Source organism: Gossypium hirsutum, chromosome A09 (assembly GCF_007990345.1).
Source record: "Gossypium hirsutum isolate 1008001.06 chromosome A09, Gossypium_hirsutum_v2.1, whole genome shotgun sequence".
NCBI lineage: Eukaryota > Viridiplantae > Streptophyta > Magnoliopsida > Malvales > Malvaceae > Gossypium > Gossypium hirsutum.
This window is the reverse complement of record NC_053432.1, coordinates 68,930,942-68,946,561: the sequence shown is the minus strand read 5'-3', so window position 1 is coordinate 68,946,561 and position 15,620 is coordinate 68,930,942. Positions and strand designations below refer to the sequence as shown.

Here is a 15,620-nt window from a genome sequence, read left to right as displayed (position 1 = left end):
AATCAAATCTTCAAGGTGGAGATTGTTAACATTAATGGGAGACAACATTAATGGCAAACAATACAAAGTGGTGCAAGTTTAGCACCCTAAAGTTGACTTTGAAAAAGTGGCATGGGATAATTTTTTTTTGGTCCTTGAGATAATGGGCTATTTATTGTTTGGTCCTTGAACCTCAACTATAAATAGGCCTTCTCATTTCTCATTTCAATCATCCCAACCAATCTTTCTCCCTTAGTTTTCTCTCTTCTCCCATTTGAGAATTCTTAAGGAATTCTATTTGTTTGTAATACTTTGGAGATAGTAAAGTTATCATCTGGTGTTAGTGCCCGAGGACGTAGGTATAATTTACCGAACCTCGTTAAAACTCTTGTGTTCTTTCTTGTCCTATTTTTCTTTCAATATTTGAGGGTATAATAGTAGTATTTAATTGTGCTATTAAATTACTATAGAAGGGATATTCTGTCTAAGGAAAGACTTGGTATTTAAGAGATCCATGTGATCCACCTCTCTTCCCTGGGAATTGAACTTTGTGTGATTTTTTAGTACAATAATTTACACGCTTCCGACCCTATTGGAACAACACATATTACATCATTTTGCAAGATATATTTTTAAGTGAATTTAAGTAGTACGGAAATGAAATCTAATTGAAATAGAATGAGCCTAAAGTAATTGGTGAGTCTTGTCCCAATCTTTCATTGCACAAACAAATTGACAGTTGTGCTAATGAGTGGGATTGTACAATGAAAGACAATTGTGTGCCATGAGATGGACGACCTTGTTTTTTTAAGGGCTAAAATTATAACTTACTTTCATATATGAGATTATGTGATAAATATGATAGTAAATGAATTATGAACTATGTACAAATGATTACAAGAAATATGTTTAATGAAAGTAAGATGTGAATTACAAGTATGCAAGTTGAACAAGAATATAAGTGACTATATACAATATAGAATATGTAAATGAAAGTTACACATGAACAATATGTTGATCAAGTGAGTAAATATGATTATAGGATATATACGTACGGAAACATGTAAGAAATGTAAGAAAGAAAGAATGTGCAAGTTATTTCTAAGTTTCAAGAATTTCATGTATATGAAATGTCCTGAATTTTTATTGATAATGTTGCATGGTCGTGACAAAATTGAGTTATTGGTTAAATGATAAAAAGATGATTAAAAGTTAATGAAATTACTTTTAGACTTGAGTTTGATTCTCTTTTTTGTATCATTTTTATTTATTGTATTTTTGTCCAAAACCTTAGTGTGTCATCCCTACCTTGAAACCCTCAGTATAAAAGTTATTTTTCTTTTCCTGTCAGCCTCATTTGCTCATTCTGCTTCCCTATTGCCACCCTCTCATTTCCCTCCTCTTTTCATCTCCGTTTTCTTTTTTTCCTTTTCTTTCTTTTCTTCCTCCATCGTGTCATCCCTAAGCCCTATATTCCTCTCATAATTCCTTTCCTTTTCCATTTGTTACCACCACCTAGTGAACTGTCTACCATTGTCGCCCCATGGAGCACCTTAATCACCCTTCTTTCTTTTATTTTGTTGTCATATCTGCATTCCAATCGTCAACGAATCTGAATTGGGTAGCGTAAGTGTTGTGTAATGGTTGAGTACTGTTAATATGATGGTTGAATTCCATATGCTGATTTTTGGTGTGTTATTTTGTTTGAAGGACCTAATTTGAACACCTTGGATCAGCAATAGCATTAAAGGATAATCCGCATCTCCTGGTTAATGTTGGAAGGGTAGGTAGCGATCAAAAATCAAAATTTGTTTAGTAATGCTAATCCTAGTTTCGACCGAACCCTATAGGGTGACAAAGATTGGTTCAAACTCACAATTTGTGTGTTGTGTTTAGATCTGATTTACTGTTATCTAAATTTGCGGATTAACGATGGTACTACGGATTTGTGAAAATCAGGTGTGGGTCCTCAACATGTGTGAAAATTGTTAATAGCATGAAATTGTGATAATATGATGATTAGCCAAATAGGCTTATGTTATGGTGAATGGTCAAACGGCAAAGTGCCATTCAGGAATTGGTCTAAATTGGTAAGAAGTTTAAAGGTGGTGGTCGATTGCAAACCGAGGACTAATTGGCAATTGTCGACAGTTCTAAGACCTTAAGAGGTAATTATTCCATAGCGTGGGTACTGTAAAGGCTAGCCGATTGTATGACTATTTTAATTGGGTGCTTTGTACAATTATTCTTGTGAAACTGATTGTACGTTTTCCATGCTATTGATTGTACAGTGATATTGCTTGCATGAAAGCATGCCACCGATTATGTTTACTGTATGTATGCGAAGTATACCATCGATACCGTTTCACCAAATACATGTATAGCATGCCACCGTAGTGAAAACTGTTATTGATAAAGCATGATATGCTACATTTACATGTCATATTGCATTTCATGGGTTTTGAATTGATGGGTGACAGAGGAGTTCTGGGGAGTATTGACTATAATAGGCCCATTTCGCCCGGGCCCATTAGAATAAAAAAATAGAAATTAAAAAACCAAAAATAAAACAGAAATAAAAAAAACACATAAAAAACCCAAAATCAGAAATCCAATGTCCAGTTACAAATATTTGAGCCAAAAATAATTTAAACCCAAAATCCCATAAAATTAACAACCCAAATCCGAGGCCCAGTACACCCAAAAGGAAACATAGCAGTCGAGAGCACCAGAAGCTTCTGGAACGACCAGAGAGTTGGGCTCCCGTGAGAGGCTCCTTGCACGGTCTCCTTCGCTCGTCTCTTTGCTCCTCCGTACGGCCATCCCTGCAAAAGGAATACACGAGAAGAGGCCAAGATAACAGAATACAACAGATGACAGCCAATAAAATGTATTTTTATTTTTTCTCTATAAATTTGGCTATAAAAGCCGATGATTGTACCTGCAAATTTTTACGAAGAGATTACGTACACTGTATGCATACTATACGTTTATGCAAATACACAGAATATAGAAAAATCAGAGATATCAAAGGTGATCTCAGGTGTTTTTTTTTTCCCTTTCTTTTCTTTTTCGATTTATCTCTTTAGTTGGCATGTTTTTTGTTAAGAAATAAGTCGATACCGATGAAAACCCACACGTCTCAGGAATGAAGAGACTCGGGGAGGGTCGAACATTTTCTTCGATCTTTGTTTATCTATTTTTTTTTTGGTTTTCGAAGAAGTAAAATATGATTTGAGGTTGTTTTAAAACAAAAAAAAAAACGAAGGAGAAAGGGGGCTTACCGGATCTCCATGGTTGCGACTTGCGTGGGAAGGATTTGGCCGTTAATCGCATGTCGTCGGCCTTTGATGGAGCTATTTGCATGTCGGCTGCTAGCCACGTGAAACCCTATCAATTGGGGGTTAATGGCTGCTGTTACTACTAAGAAATAATGAAAATCAGGTTCTGTTTGAAGGAAAAAGGGTTTAAAGTCACCCATAAAGCCAAACGGCAGCGTTTGCTGGCCATTAAAGTCCGCGCATTGGCCCGAATTGTGAATCGGATCTGCGCCAATTTTGTATGCAAGGGAAATTTTCACGCTAAGTCCTTTGCATTCACATGGGGCTTCGATTGCATCCTTTTTGCTTTGCTTTGTTTTTCAATTTGGCTTACTGATTTGAGCGCTTTTTTTTTTAAATTCATGATACAGTGATGTGATTTAGGCCTGGGAGAATTTACAATATCAGTCCCTATATATTTATGCATGTTATGCATTGATATATTTTATGGTCATTTTATTTACAAATTATCCTTCTTATCTTGATGTATTTTTAATTGAGTCTTATATTTGTATAATCGGTTAATTTAGAATACATTCAATATGTGTATGCCTTAATACATGTAAATAATTTTTTTTGTTACATTTGTATAATTATGGTAGATTATTTTTTTACATCATTTCTTTAAATATTTTACATATATTTGTATATTAATCATTCTTTTTAGTTTTTTTATAATAACTATTGTTTTGCATGTTGTAAAATCTTTTTTTATATTACAGTGTTTTAATACCTTATTAATAAGTGTTGTCAATATATTTATATACATAAATTATTTAAAATATTTCTTAACTTATGTTTAATTTACATGTCTTTATGTACATATGATATTATTTTGGAAATCCATCTTGGTATTTATAAAATTGTTATTTTGAAATATGTCTCCTTATTATGTTATCCTAGTATGTTATTTAGTATTTCTTTTAAATATTTTTGAGCATAATAGTATGTATATAATTTTCTAATTTCAGATGTGTTTATTTTATACATAAATTTTTAAATAAAAAAATCTACCATGTGTATAATACCTTGCCATGTATTATTATTTCTTCATATTAAGTATATTATTTGAATTATTATTAAACATATATTTAGTACTTATATTTAACTTACATATATTATCAAAGCAATATTTTTTTACATGTAATTTTAGCAAATTTGTATATAATTGCAGTTTTTTTTTATGTTATTGATTATATATATAATTTATGCTAATTTTAAGTTAATTTTATAATTCATTTTTTTATTTTATATTATTTTAATATTCAATTATTTTAAAAATGCTTTCACATGTATATAACACATATTAAATTATTTTTACTATAGTACATGTTACTATTTTCATATAACTTTATGTAAATATTTTTCTACGTATATATCCTATTTTAAAATTATTTATGTGTATAATATATTTCTTTTGAAAACCATATTTTAAATCATACCACTTATTTATTGTATACACTTATATATTATCCTTATGTATTTTTTATATATATATTTTGTTACCTATATAACTTAAATATTTACTTTGTTTTTTCATACATTATTAATTTCATTTTTTTTCCTTTTGTTACATTATACATAGAGCTGATCATGGGCCGGGCGGCCTGGCCCGAAAGCCCGCCCGAAAAATGGGAGGGTTTGGGTAAAAATATAGGCCTGAAAAATGGGCTTGGGCAAAAAACGAGGCCCGTTTAGAAAATAGGCTGAGCCTCGGGTAAGAGTTTTTTGACCCCGGCCCAGCCTGGCCCGAATTATATATTAATATATATTTTTTATTTTTTAAAATTATTTTAAATTTTTAATATAACTATTTTTTATTATATTGTTAATTTGTGTATTGTTTTAAGAATTGTTTTAGTATTATTTTTATTTGTTTTAATATTTGTTTTTATGTTTTTAAATATATTTGATTTATTATATTTTTAAATTTTTTTATTTAATAAAATAAGAAAAAAATTTAATATGGGCCGGGCCGGGCCTGGTTTGGGCTTAGTAATTTTATTTCGGGCCGGGCTTGGACAAAATTTTAGGCCCATATTTAGGGCAGGGCCGGGCCCGGGCCTAGTAGACGGGCCTAAAATTTTATATTGGCCCAGCCCGAACTCGACCCGGCCCGGCCCATGATCACCTCTAATTATACATAGAATAATTGTATTTAATTGTTGGATGTATTAAGTGAGGTTGTACTTTGTGTAAATTATTTCATATTCATTAACCTTTTTTTATATATACGTTTTGTTGGCATGCATTAATTTTTTTATTTATTTTAAAACAAATAAACATATTTCTTGAGCAAATTTCTAATTTTCTACCATTCAAAAAAATTCTGAAATAAGGTAATATCCAATATTTGGGGAATTCGGAAAATCGTGCTCAATCGTACTAGGTATGATTTTTCTGATGAACTAAATATTTGGATAACCTTTTAATTTTAGTATGTGAGTTTTCAAAAGTCAAAAATCAATCGCATTTTAAAGGTATAAGGAATCGTATCCAATCGTACTGGGTATGAAACTGCATATATTTGAAACGAGAGAATTTTGACTACTAATTTAAACTATGTAAACATTTTAAAAAGAGTCATACTTTGGAAAATCTTTTCTTTTGATATAAGGATAGCATCAAATCAATTTGGTACCAATTTTTGGGCGTAATGAGGGTGCTAATCCTTCCTCATGTGTAGCCGACTCCCGAACCCACTTTTTGATTTTTCATTAATAAAGCATTTTAGTAGGTGACCCAATCACACCTAAATAAAGGGATTGGTGGCGACTCCACATTTTCGTTTTAAAAAGTCGATCCCCATTATTTTCAAAATAAAAAGGGTTTCGACAGCTGCCCCTCTTTGCTCATTGTCGTGTAATGAGAATAGAGCAAAGACTTCAAATAGGACCAATTTTACCCTGGTTTTGCTGAAATCTGACTGTAAGGAAATAGGACTGGTGACTTAAATCTGCTCCATTGCCAGTACATGAAGATAAGATTTGTTATCCCCGATCTGCTCCGCTACTACTTAGGGAGATAAAATCTTCAATTTTCAGTCTGCTTCCTTGCTACCTCAGGAAGATAAGACTCATTCTTCAACCTGCTCTCTTGCTACTTCAGAGAGATAAGGCTTAAGGCTTAAATCTGCTCCATTGCCGATACATAGAGATAAGATTAGCCATCTGTGAAGATCTGCTCCCCTGCAACTTCAGGGAGATAGAATCTTCAATCTTCGGTCTGCTTCCTTGCTACCTCAAGAAGATAAGACTCATTCTTCAACTTGCTCTCTTGCTACCTCAGAGAGATGAGGTTAGTGGTAAAATCTGCTCCATTGCCGATACACGGAGATAAGATTCACCGTCTTCGATTTGCTCCACTACTGTTTAGGGAGATAAAACCTTCAATCTTCAGTCTGCTTTCTTGCTACCTCAGAAAGATAAGACTCAATCTTCAACTTGCTCTCTTGCTACCTCAAAGAGATAAGGTTTAAGGCTTAAATCTGCTCCATTGCCGATACATGGAGATAAGATTAGCCATCTGTGAAGATCTGCTCCGTTGTAACTTCAGGGAGATAAAATCTTTAATTCTCAGTCTGCTTCCTTGCTACCTCAGGAAGATAAGACTCATTCTTCAACCTACTCTCTTGCTACCTTAGAGAGGTAAGGCTTGGTGGTAAAATCTGCTCCATTACCGATACATGGAGATAAGATTCACCATCTCCAAAGATCTACTCCACTGCAACTTCAGGGAAATAAGATCTTCAATTTTTACCAATGTTGCTACACTGCCCTCTGGGGGACTTATCCTGTAGACTTCATTTTATATGCACATGCTTATGCCAAATAATTAGGATGCTATGATCGAAATGACCCAATGCTCCTAACTAAATGTGTTATGAATAATATATGCAGAAATGAGGATGATTCCATTTTAACAATTTAGGGTATCATCACTCGTTGCTCATTAATATGCTGTTACTGACGTATTTGCTCAACCATCATCTTGAAGGGGTATCCCAAAGAAACAACCTATCTCGTCTGGCGAGCTTGCCCCACTGTAATTCGAACGTCCCTTCTACTACTCTTTTTGAGACAAAACATTGCAACTCATAGTTGAATTTTCCTTTGTTTAATCTACTACCTTACTCCTCAGGTGTTATAGCCAAGTGTGCATTTTTGCTCTTTGTATGAGTACAAAATGTCCTTTCCCTTTTCTCGAGAATAAAATTGTATCATCAATACTATATCTTGCCTGTTCGCTCCATCATCATTTTGGACAGAGATCTCAAAAAGGCGATTCATCCAAATATATCCTTGAACTTGAGCATATTCTAAACAATTATTCCACCTCATATTCTTGTATTATCTAGAAACTCCTAGAGTAATATGCAAAACTTCTATTGTGAAAACATCACTAGTTCATTCATCATTATGTCAATGCAACATGCTTGCAATCAAATCGTGATAATGAACAAGAATGGAATTAATCTTGAATTCAAAGTAAATTATCAAAAGAACAACAATAGCCATTAATTTGGGAATGTATATCTTGAAAAAGTAAGGATAATTCAAAGATAACCAATTTACTGAACATGAAGACTAGGTACCCTTGTTATCACAACCTGAGCTTCTCTGTACAAACTTCTTGAAGACCAATTCAAGCTCGACATGTGTTTTAGAGATCAGAAGCACTTTGTCAATGCCCCAATATGCAATATATCCCCTTCATGGTTAATTCCAGTATATCAAGATCACAACCTCCTCACTTTGGATCCATATTTGAGCTGCCCTTTTCGGGTTTTCAACTCAAATTCCCTTTAGTCACAAGGCGCCCTTTGCGGGTTTTCACCTTGGCCTCTCATTTTTATCTTTTTCTTTCTTTTTTATTATTGGGTCTCAAAGCGCCCTTTGTGGGTTTTCACTTTGGCCCTTTCCATTTTTATTCAAGTCCCAAAGTACCCTTTGTGGGTTTTCACTTTGGCCCCTTTTTTTATTTTAAGAAGTCTCAAAGCACCCTTTGTGAGTTTTCACTTTGGCTTCATTCCCTTGTCAAGTGTAGTACCTTTTGACTGAATCCGAGTTCACCGGATTAGACAAATTTTTTCCATCCATTTCAGCTAGAATTAATGCACCACCGGAAAAAGCTTTATTCACCACATAAGGCCCCTCCTAATTCAGCATCCATTTTCCTCTGAAATCCTTTTGTATGGGGAGAATCTTATTTAAAACCAAATCTCCCTCATGAAATTCTCTTGGGCGGACCTTTTTATCATAAGCCCGCATCATTCTTTTTTGATACATCTGTCCATGCTGAATAGCCTTTAGCCTCTTTTCCCCAATCAAGTTCAACTGATCATAACGAGATTGTATCCATTCTGCTTCATCTAACTTCAATTCTGACAAAACTCGAAGAGAAGGTATCTCCACTTCAATGGGTAGAACTGCTTCCATTCCATAGACCAATGAGAAAGGTGTTGCCCCAGTAGAAGTTCTGACAGATGTTCGATAAGCATAAAGAGCAAATGGCAACTTCTCATGCCAATCTTTGTAAGTTTCAGTCATTTTCCCAACAATCTTCTTAATATTTTTGTTAGCTGCTTCCACTGCCCCATTCATCTTCGGGCGATACGGTGATGAGTTATGATCTCTGATCTTAAACTGACTGTAAACCTCCGTTATCGTACTATTGTTCAAGTTCAGTGCATTATCAGATATGATTTTCTCAGGCATTCTATATCGACATATAATTTCCTTTTTAAGAATCTACTGACTGCCGATTTAGTTACATTGGCATACGAAGTAGCTTCCACCCATTTGGTAAAATAATCAATGACCATAAAATTGAAGCGATGCCCATTTGAAGCCTTTGGTGAAATTGGCCCTATGACATCCATGCCCCACATGGAAAACGGCCATGGAGAAGTCATAACATGCAAAGGCGAGGGAGGCACATGAATCTTATCACCATAAATTTGACATTTATGACATTTCTTGGCATAATTGATGCAGTCTCCTTTCATGGTTGACCAATAATATCCAAACCTCATAATTTGTCTGGCTATTGTAAACCCATTGGCGTGCATTCCACAAACACCTTCGTGTATTTCTTCCAAGATTTTCTTGGACTCCACGGCATCCACACGTCTCAAAAGTACCTGATCTTTCCTTCTTTTGTACAGGATCTCTCCATCTAGAACATAATCGCAGGCAAGCCTTCTCAATGTTCTTTTGTCATTCTCCGTGGCTTGATCTGGATATTCACGGTTTCTCACATATCGCAATATATCCTGATACCAAGGATGATTACCTCTTTCTTCTTCCTCTATATTATAACAATAAGACGGGGCCTCATAAATACTCATCTGAATGGGCTTCACATCCTCTTGTCTACTTACTTTGATCATAGAAGCCAAAGTAGCCAAAGCATCTGCCATTTGGTTTTCATCACGCGGGAGATAATTGAAAGTAATATCATCAAACTCTTCAACTAACCTCAACACCAGCCTTCTATAATTGATTAGCTTGGAATCTCTTGTCTCCCATTCACCTCGAAGTTGGTAGATTACTAATTCAGAATCTCCATATACTTCCAATGATTTGATCTTGTGCTCTACAGCTGCTCTGCACCCCATGATACATGCTTCATATTCTGCCATATTATTCGTACAATCAAAATCCAATTTACATGTGAATGGATAATGATCTCCACCTGGGGATACTAGAACTGCCCCAACTCCATTACCCACAGCATTTGAGGCTCCGTCAAAATTCAATTTCCAACAGTGACCTTTTGCATTGTCCTCTTCAGCAGCTGCTACATACACTATCTCTTCATCGGGGAAGTCAAAATTCAAGGGCTCATAATCTTCTAGAGCTCGACTAGCCAGAAAATCTACTATTGCGCTCCCCTTTACAGCTTTTTGACTCATGTAGATTATATCAAATTCAAAAAGTAAAATTTGCCACCTAGCCATCCTTCCATTCAGGGCATTTGACTCCATCATATACTTTAAAGGATCCAACTTTGAAATTAGCCAGGTTGTATGATACAACATATATTGCCTCAATCTTCGTGCTGTTCAAACCAAAGCGCAACACAAATTTTCAATTGGTGAATATCTCAATTCACACTCAGTGAATTTCTTACTGAGGTAATATATTGCCCTTTCCTTTCTGCCTGACTCGTCATGTTGACCAAGCACACATCCTATTGATTACCAAACACTGTCAAATACAATATCAACGGCCTGTCTGAGCTTGGAGGTGATAATACTGGAGGACTTGACAAATATTCTTTAACTTTATCAAAAGCCTTTTGACATTCATCATCTCATTCTCCTGGATTATGCTTTTTAAGAAGATGGAATATAGGGTCACACTTCTCTGTTAATTGAGAAATAAACCACGCAATGTAATTTAGTCTTCCGAGGAAACCTCGAACTTCTTTTTGGGTGCGTGGTGGAGGCAACTCTTGTATGGCCCGAACTTTGTCTGAATCAATCTCAATTCCCTTCTCACTAACCAAAAAGCCTAATAGCTTTCCAGATCTAGCCCCAAAAGTACATTTTGTGGGATTAAGCTTTAACTGAAACTTTCTCAATCTCATGAACAGCTTTCTCAATACTTCGATATGCTCTTTTTCAGTTCGAGATTTGGCTATCATGTCGTCAACATACACTTCGATTTCCTTATGCATCATATCATGAAATAAAGTCACCATAGCTCTTTGATAAGTTACTCCGACATTCTTTAATCTAAATGGCATCACCTTGTAACAGAACGTGCCCCACAAAGTTATGAAGGTAGTCTTCCCCATGTCTTCAATATGCATCTTTATCTGATTGTACCCCGAGAAGCTATCCATGAAAGAAAACAACGAGTAGCCAGCCGTATTGTCTACCAGCGTATCAATATGAGGCAAAGGGAAATTGTCTTTTGGACTAGCCTTATTTAGATCTCTATAATCCATACACATTCGCACATTGCCATCTTTCTTGGGAAGAGGCACAACATTGGCTACCCACTCTGAGTACTTGATCACATGAAGGAATCCTGTATCAAACTGCTTTTTGACCTCCTCTTTGATTTTTAAGACAATATCTGGCCTCATTCGTCGAAGTTTCTGTTGTACTGGTTTGCAATCTTCTCTTATGGGAAGGCAATGTATCGCAATATCAGGACTTAAACCGGGTATATCCTGGTATGACCATGCAAAAACGTCTTTGAATTCCTGAAGTAACCCAACAAGGTCTCATTTTGTTTCTTCAGCTATGCATGTTCTAATTTTTACAACTTTCCCCTCTTCCAAAGTCACCATGTCTATGGTTTCTTTATAAGGCAAAATTTACTTTTCTTCTTCTTCTACCATCCTTAACAAGTCCGGAGATAAATTACAATCTTTGTCATCTTCAAAGTCCTGAGATCCCTCTAAACACATGTCTTGCTCAAATAGTGATTCCGAGTCAGGAACAGCGTCACTCATGATATTGATATCCAGGGACCTATTATAAGTACAAGAATATACAAAGAATGAATGAATTTGGTAATTATTGCTTTGTATGAATTTGGCAATTATTGCTTTGTATGATATGTTTATGAATAAAATAATAATTGAAGAAAGAATCAAGATAACTATTTAGATAGAAAGAATAACACAATTGATTGTGAAAAGAATAACATTTACTCAAAATGATAGCAAAAAATGTACTTCATTGAAATAATGATGTTTGAACATGAGCCTATCTCACAAAGAAATCTTTATTGTTTCTACGCTTAAAACAACAAGTTTGTTTTGAACATTACACTGAATGAGCTCTAAAAACTACAGGGAGATCCTCCGCAGTCCAATTTTCTAGAACACTCTCAGGCTCATATGGACGAATATTTGATGAAATCCCCTCTTCAATTGTCTCTTCAAAAATAGCATTGATGTACATGTTTTCCAATGCTTCTTTCATGCTTTCTTTCTCCAGCATCCCTTATTTAGGATAAATAATTCCCTCTGATACAAAATCCTTGGAGATATGAGGAATTATCATGGGCTCCCACTTAATTTCCCCACCACTCACTCATGCTCTTCTTCTTTCTTGTCTTCTTTCTAGTTCTTTTTTCTTTCGTCTTGCATCTGGCCTGAACCCCAAACCAAAGCGATCATGTTTGTCTTTCAGCATTGGAACTGCAATTCTTCCTTGAAGGTATCTTCCAAGTCCCTTTCCTGGTACAGCTCCCCGGCCTACCATCAACTATAAACCCATCATCGTAGTTTTGGATATTTTGGGGTCTAGAATTCTACTACCCTCAGTGATGAATGTTGCATTCACAAACTCCAAAGATCGAAAAGAACTCTCAATGGCTTCCTCATTTGTCTCTACATACGGTGCACTACTACTCACGGTCGCGATAATATCTTCTTCAGCATTTACCGTTACCAATCGCCCTTCTGACACTAACTTTAGCTTTTGATGTAATGATGAAGGTACTGCCCCTGCCGAGTGTATCCAAGGCCTTCCCAACAAGCAGTTATAAGAGGGATTAATATCCATTACTAGAAAATCTACCTCATACGTGGTTGGATTAATTAACAAGGGTACCTCTATTCTTCCCATGACTCTCCTCTTCGTTCCATCAAATGCTCGTACAATGTTCTGACATCCTTTCATGTGAGAACTATCCACCGGTAACTTGTTTAGTGTGGACAAAGGCAACACATTCAATGCTGAACCATTATCTACCAATACCCCTAGCAACGTGTACCCTTTACATCTAGCAGTTATATGCAAAGCTTTGGTAGATCCCATCCCTCCTGGTGAAATCTCATCATCATTGCAAAAGATAAAGTTGTCTGCACTTATGTTGTTAACCAACCAATCCAGCTTATTGACGGAAATATCGTTGGTTACATAGGTCTCATTTAGCACCTTCATCAGTGCACTCCGATGCACCTCTGAACTCAGAAGTAGGGCCAATATAGATATGCGGGCTGGCTGTTTACGCAACTGTTCCACCATACTGTATTCGCTGTGTTTCAGAAATTTCAGGAATTCTTTAGCTTCTTCTTCTTTCACTGGTTCATTAATAGGCACGTCAAGTTCAACTGCTTTTCCTTTTTTTTGCTCGACCAGCACATCCCTTTCTTTCACCGGTTCTACTCGGGTATCATATCGTCTTCCACTGCGTGTATGAGAGCCTATATTTTGATCCTCCTTTATTGGGCTCTCATTTTCTGGGATTGTCACATTACATTCATACTTCCAGGGGACCTGTTTACTATCCTTGTAAGAAAAAACTGCTGGCTTCTGAATTGTAATCTTTGGCGCTATTTGAACTCCTGCTTCATTCTTAGGACGCGAGATAATAACCACAGGATAATTGACTTTTGGACTTGATGTAGATTTTGACGCACATATATACTCCTCCTCATTGACCACTTCATAAAACTCTATTTCCTTGCTATCAATCAGGCCCTGAATAACAGTTCTATATTCTTCACATTCCTGGATTCTGTGTCCCTCTTTATGATGATAATCACAATAATTCTCTACCCCATTATCACTTACTTCTGTGCTCGAAGTAACTAACCCTCTTCTTGCCATCTCCTTCCAAACTCGTTTCAAATGAGTCTTTACTTCTAAAACATTCATCTTGGTCCTCTTTCCAACACTTCCATCTATTGCATTTACCCTGCTGTCGCATGATTAGGCAGTGGATTTTCAGTGTTGGGTGCATTATCTAATTTCACAATACCCATCTGGATAAATCTCTCAACCAGCTTCTTAAAAGTGGTGCAATTTTCTATCGAATGACCCACAATTCCTGCATGATATTCATATTGAGAATTAGCATCGTACCATTTAGGGAACGGAGGCTGCAATGGCTTTAAGTAAAAAGGTGCCACCACATGTGCATCGAACAAACTTTGATATAATTCTTTGTATGTCATGGTAATTGGTGTAAATTGAATCTTCTCATTATTCGGCCTAGTTCCTGACTCTTGCCATGATGAACCCTGACTAGCAGTTGTCGCCTTTGGTTGACTCACAGTAATAGACTTCGAATATCCCACGTTCGTATTGTTCACCTCATTCTCTTTCTTCCGTGGCACAGACCTTTTAGCACTTTCTCCTGCGCCTATCCTTCCGTTTCTTATGGTATTTTCAATCATTTCTCCTGTCATGACCACATCTGCAAAGCTCCTCGTCGCACTTCCTAGCATATGAGTTATAAACGGAGCCTTTAAGGTGTTAATAAAGAGCATCGTAGTTTCTTTCTCCAAGAGTGGTGGCTGAACTTGGATGGCCATTTCCTTCACCTCTGCGCATACTGCTTAAAACTTTCGTTTGGCTTCTTCTCCATATTTTGTAGAGTAATTCTATCAGGAGTAATATCTGTCACATGACTGTACTGTTTCATGAACGCCTGTGCTAAATCTCTCCATGAACTAATTCTGTTTCAATTCAATTGATTGTACCATTTAGCAGCTACTCCTACCAAGCTATCTTGGAAGCAATGAATCAACAATTAATTGTTATGAACATATCCCGTCATTCTTCTGCAAAACATAGTGATATGAGCTTCAGGACAGCTCGTTCCATTATATTTCTCGAATTCTGGCATCCTGAACTTGTATGGAAGTACTAATTCTGGGACCAAACTCAAATCATTTGCATCAATCCCAGGATGTCCATCACCACCCTCCATTGCTCTGACCTTTTCCTCCAGCCATTTGTACCGTTCTTCCAACTGCCTTTGTGATTCTGCTTTTGCTTTTTCCTCTTTTGCAACTCCATCCAAATCAGGGACTATTGGATTATGTGAGTTATTACCAAGATTATAACCTGAACCAGCTTGAAAATTCGTTGAAACTGAAACCCTGGCCTGAATCTGCTGAGGCCTGATCGTAACAGATGGCTTCTGCAAATTAATCTCAGGTTGTGTCTGCGCATGTATAGGAGTGAAACCAGGAGGATATTGAGGGTTTTCGTTACTTTCTCCAATATTGTTCATAGGACCTTTCCCTTTATCCACTCTTCCCATCAGCAATTGGGACAACTGACTCATCATCTCTCTTTGGGACTCCATCATCTGTTCTTTCATCTCTTGCTGAATCTTAACCAGCTGCTCTTGCATCTGTGACTGCATTTGCTCTTGTATATCCTTTTGCATTTGTTCTAACTTTTCCAGTCTTTTGTCCATTGACGTAGTCCTTTTCCTCGTACCGTAGGGATGCGTATTTGGTGTGTTTTGGTTGGTTTCCAAATTAATGAAATAATTTTTAATTAATTAGAATCTTATTATGACTTTTAATGCATATGATGTAATGTAATGCAAAATGCAT

The 15,620-nt window shown here is 36.1% G+C and overlaps 2 protein-coding genes across 2 annotated transcripts; both read right to left on the bottom strand.

Moving 5' to 3' along the window:
• Window positions 1–8,455: 8,455 nt before the first annotated feature.
• LOC107890083 (uncharacterized) lies at window positions 8,456–10,215 on the bottom strand. The gene is made up of 4 exons (XM_016814596.1): window positions 10,074–10,215; window positions 9,682–9,935; window positions 9,442–9,573; window positions 8,456–8,635 (listed from the first exon to the last, which is right to left on the bottom strand). Exons 1-4 carry the CDS (start codon window positions 10,213–10,215, stop codon window positions 8,456–8,458), a joined length of 708 nt encoding a protein of 235 aa, XP_016670085.1.
• Window positions 10,216–12,354: 2,139 nt separating this feature from the next.
• On the bottom strand, window positions 12,355–13,926 carry LOC107890082 (uncharacterized). The gene is made up of 2 exons (XM_016814595.1): window positions 12,582–13,926; window positions 12,355–12,518 (listed from the first exon to the last, which is right to left on the bottom strand). Exons 1-2 carry the CDS (start codon window positions 13,924–13,926, stop codon window positions 12,355–12,357), a joined length of 1,509 nt encoding a protein of 502 aa, XP_016670084.1.
• Between the last annotated feature and the right edge of the window lie 1,694 nt (window positions 13,927–15,620).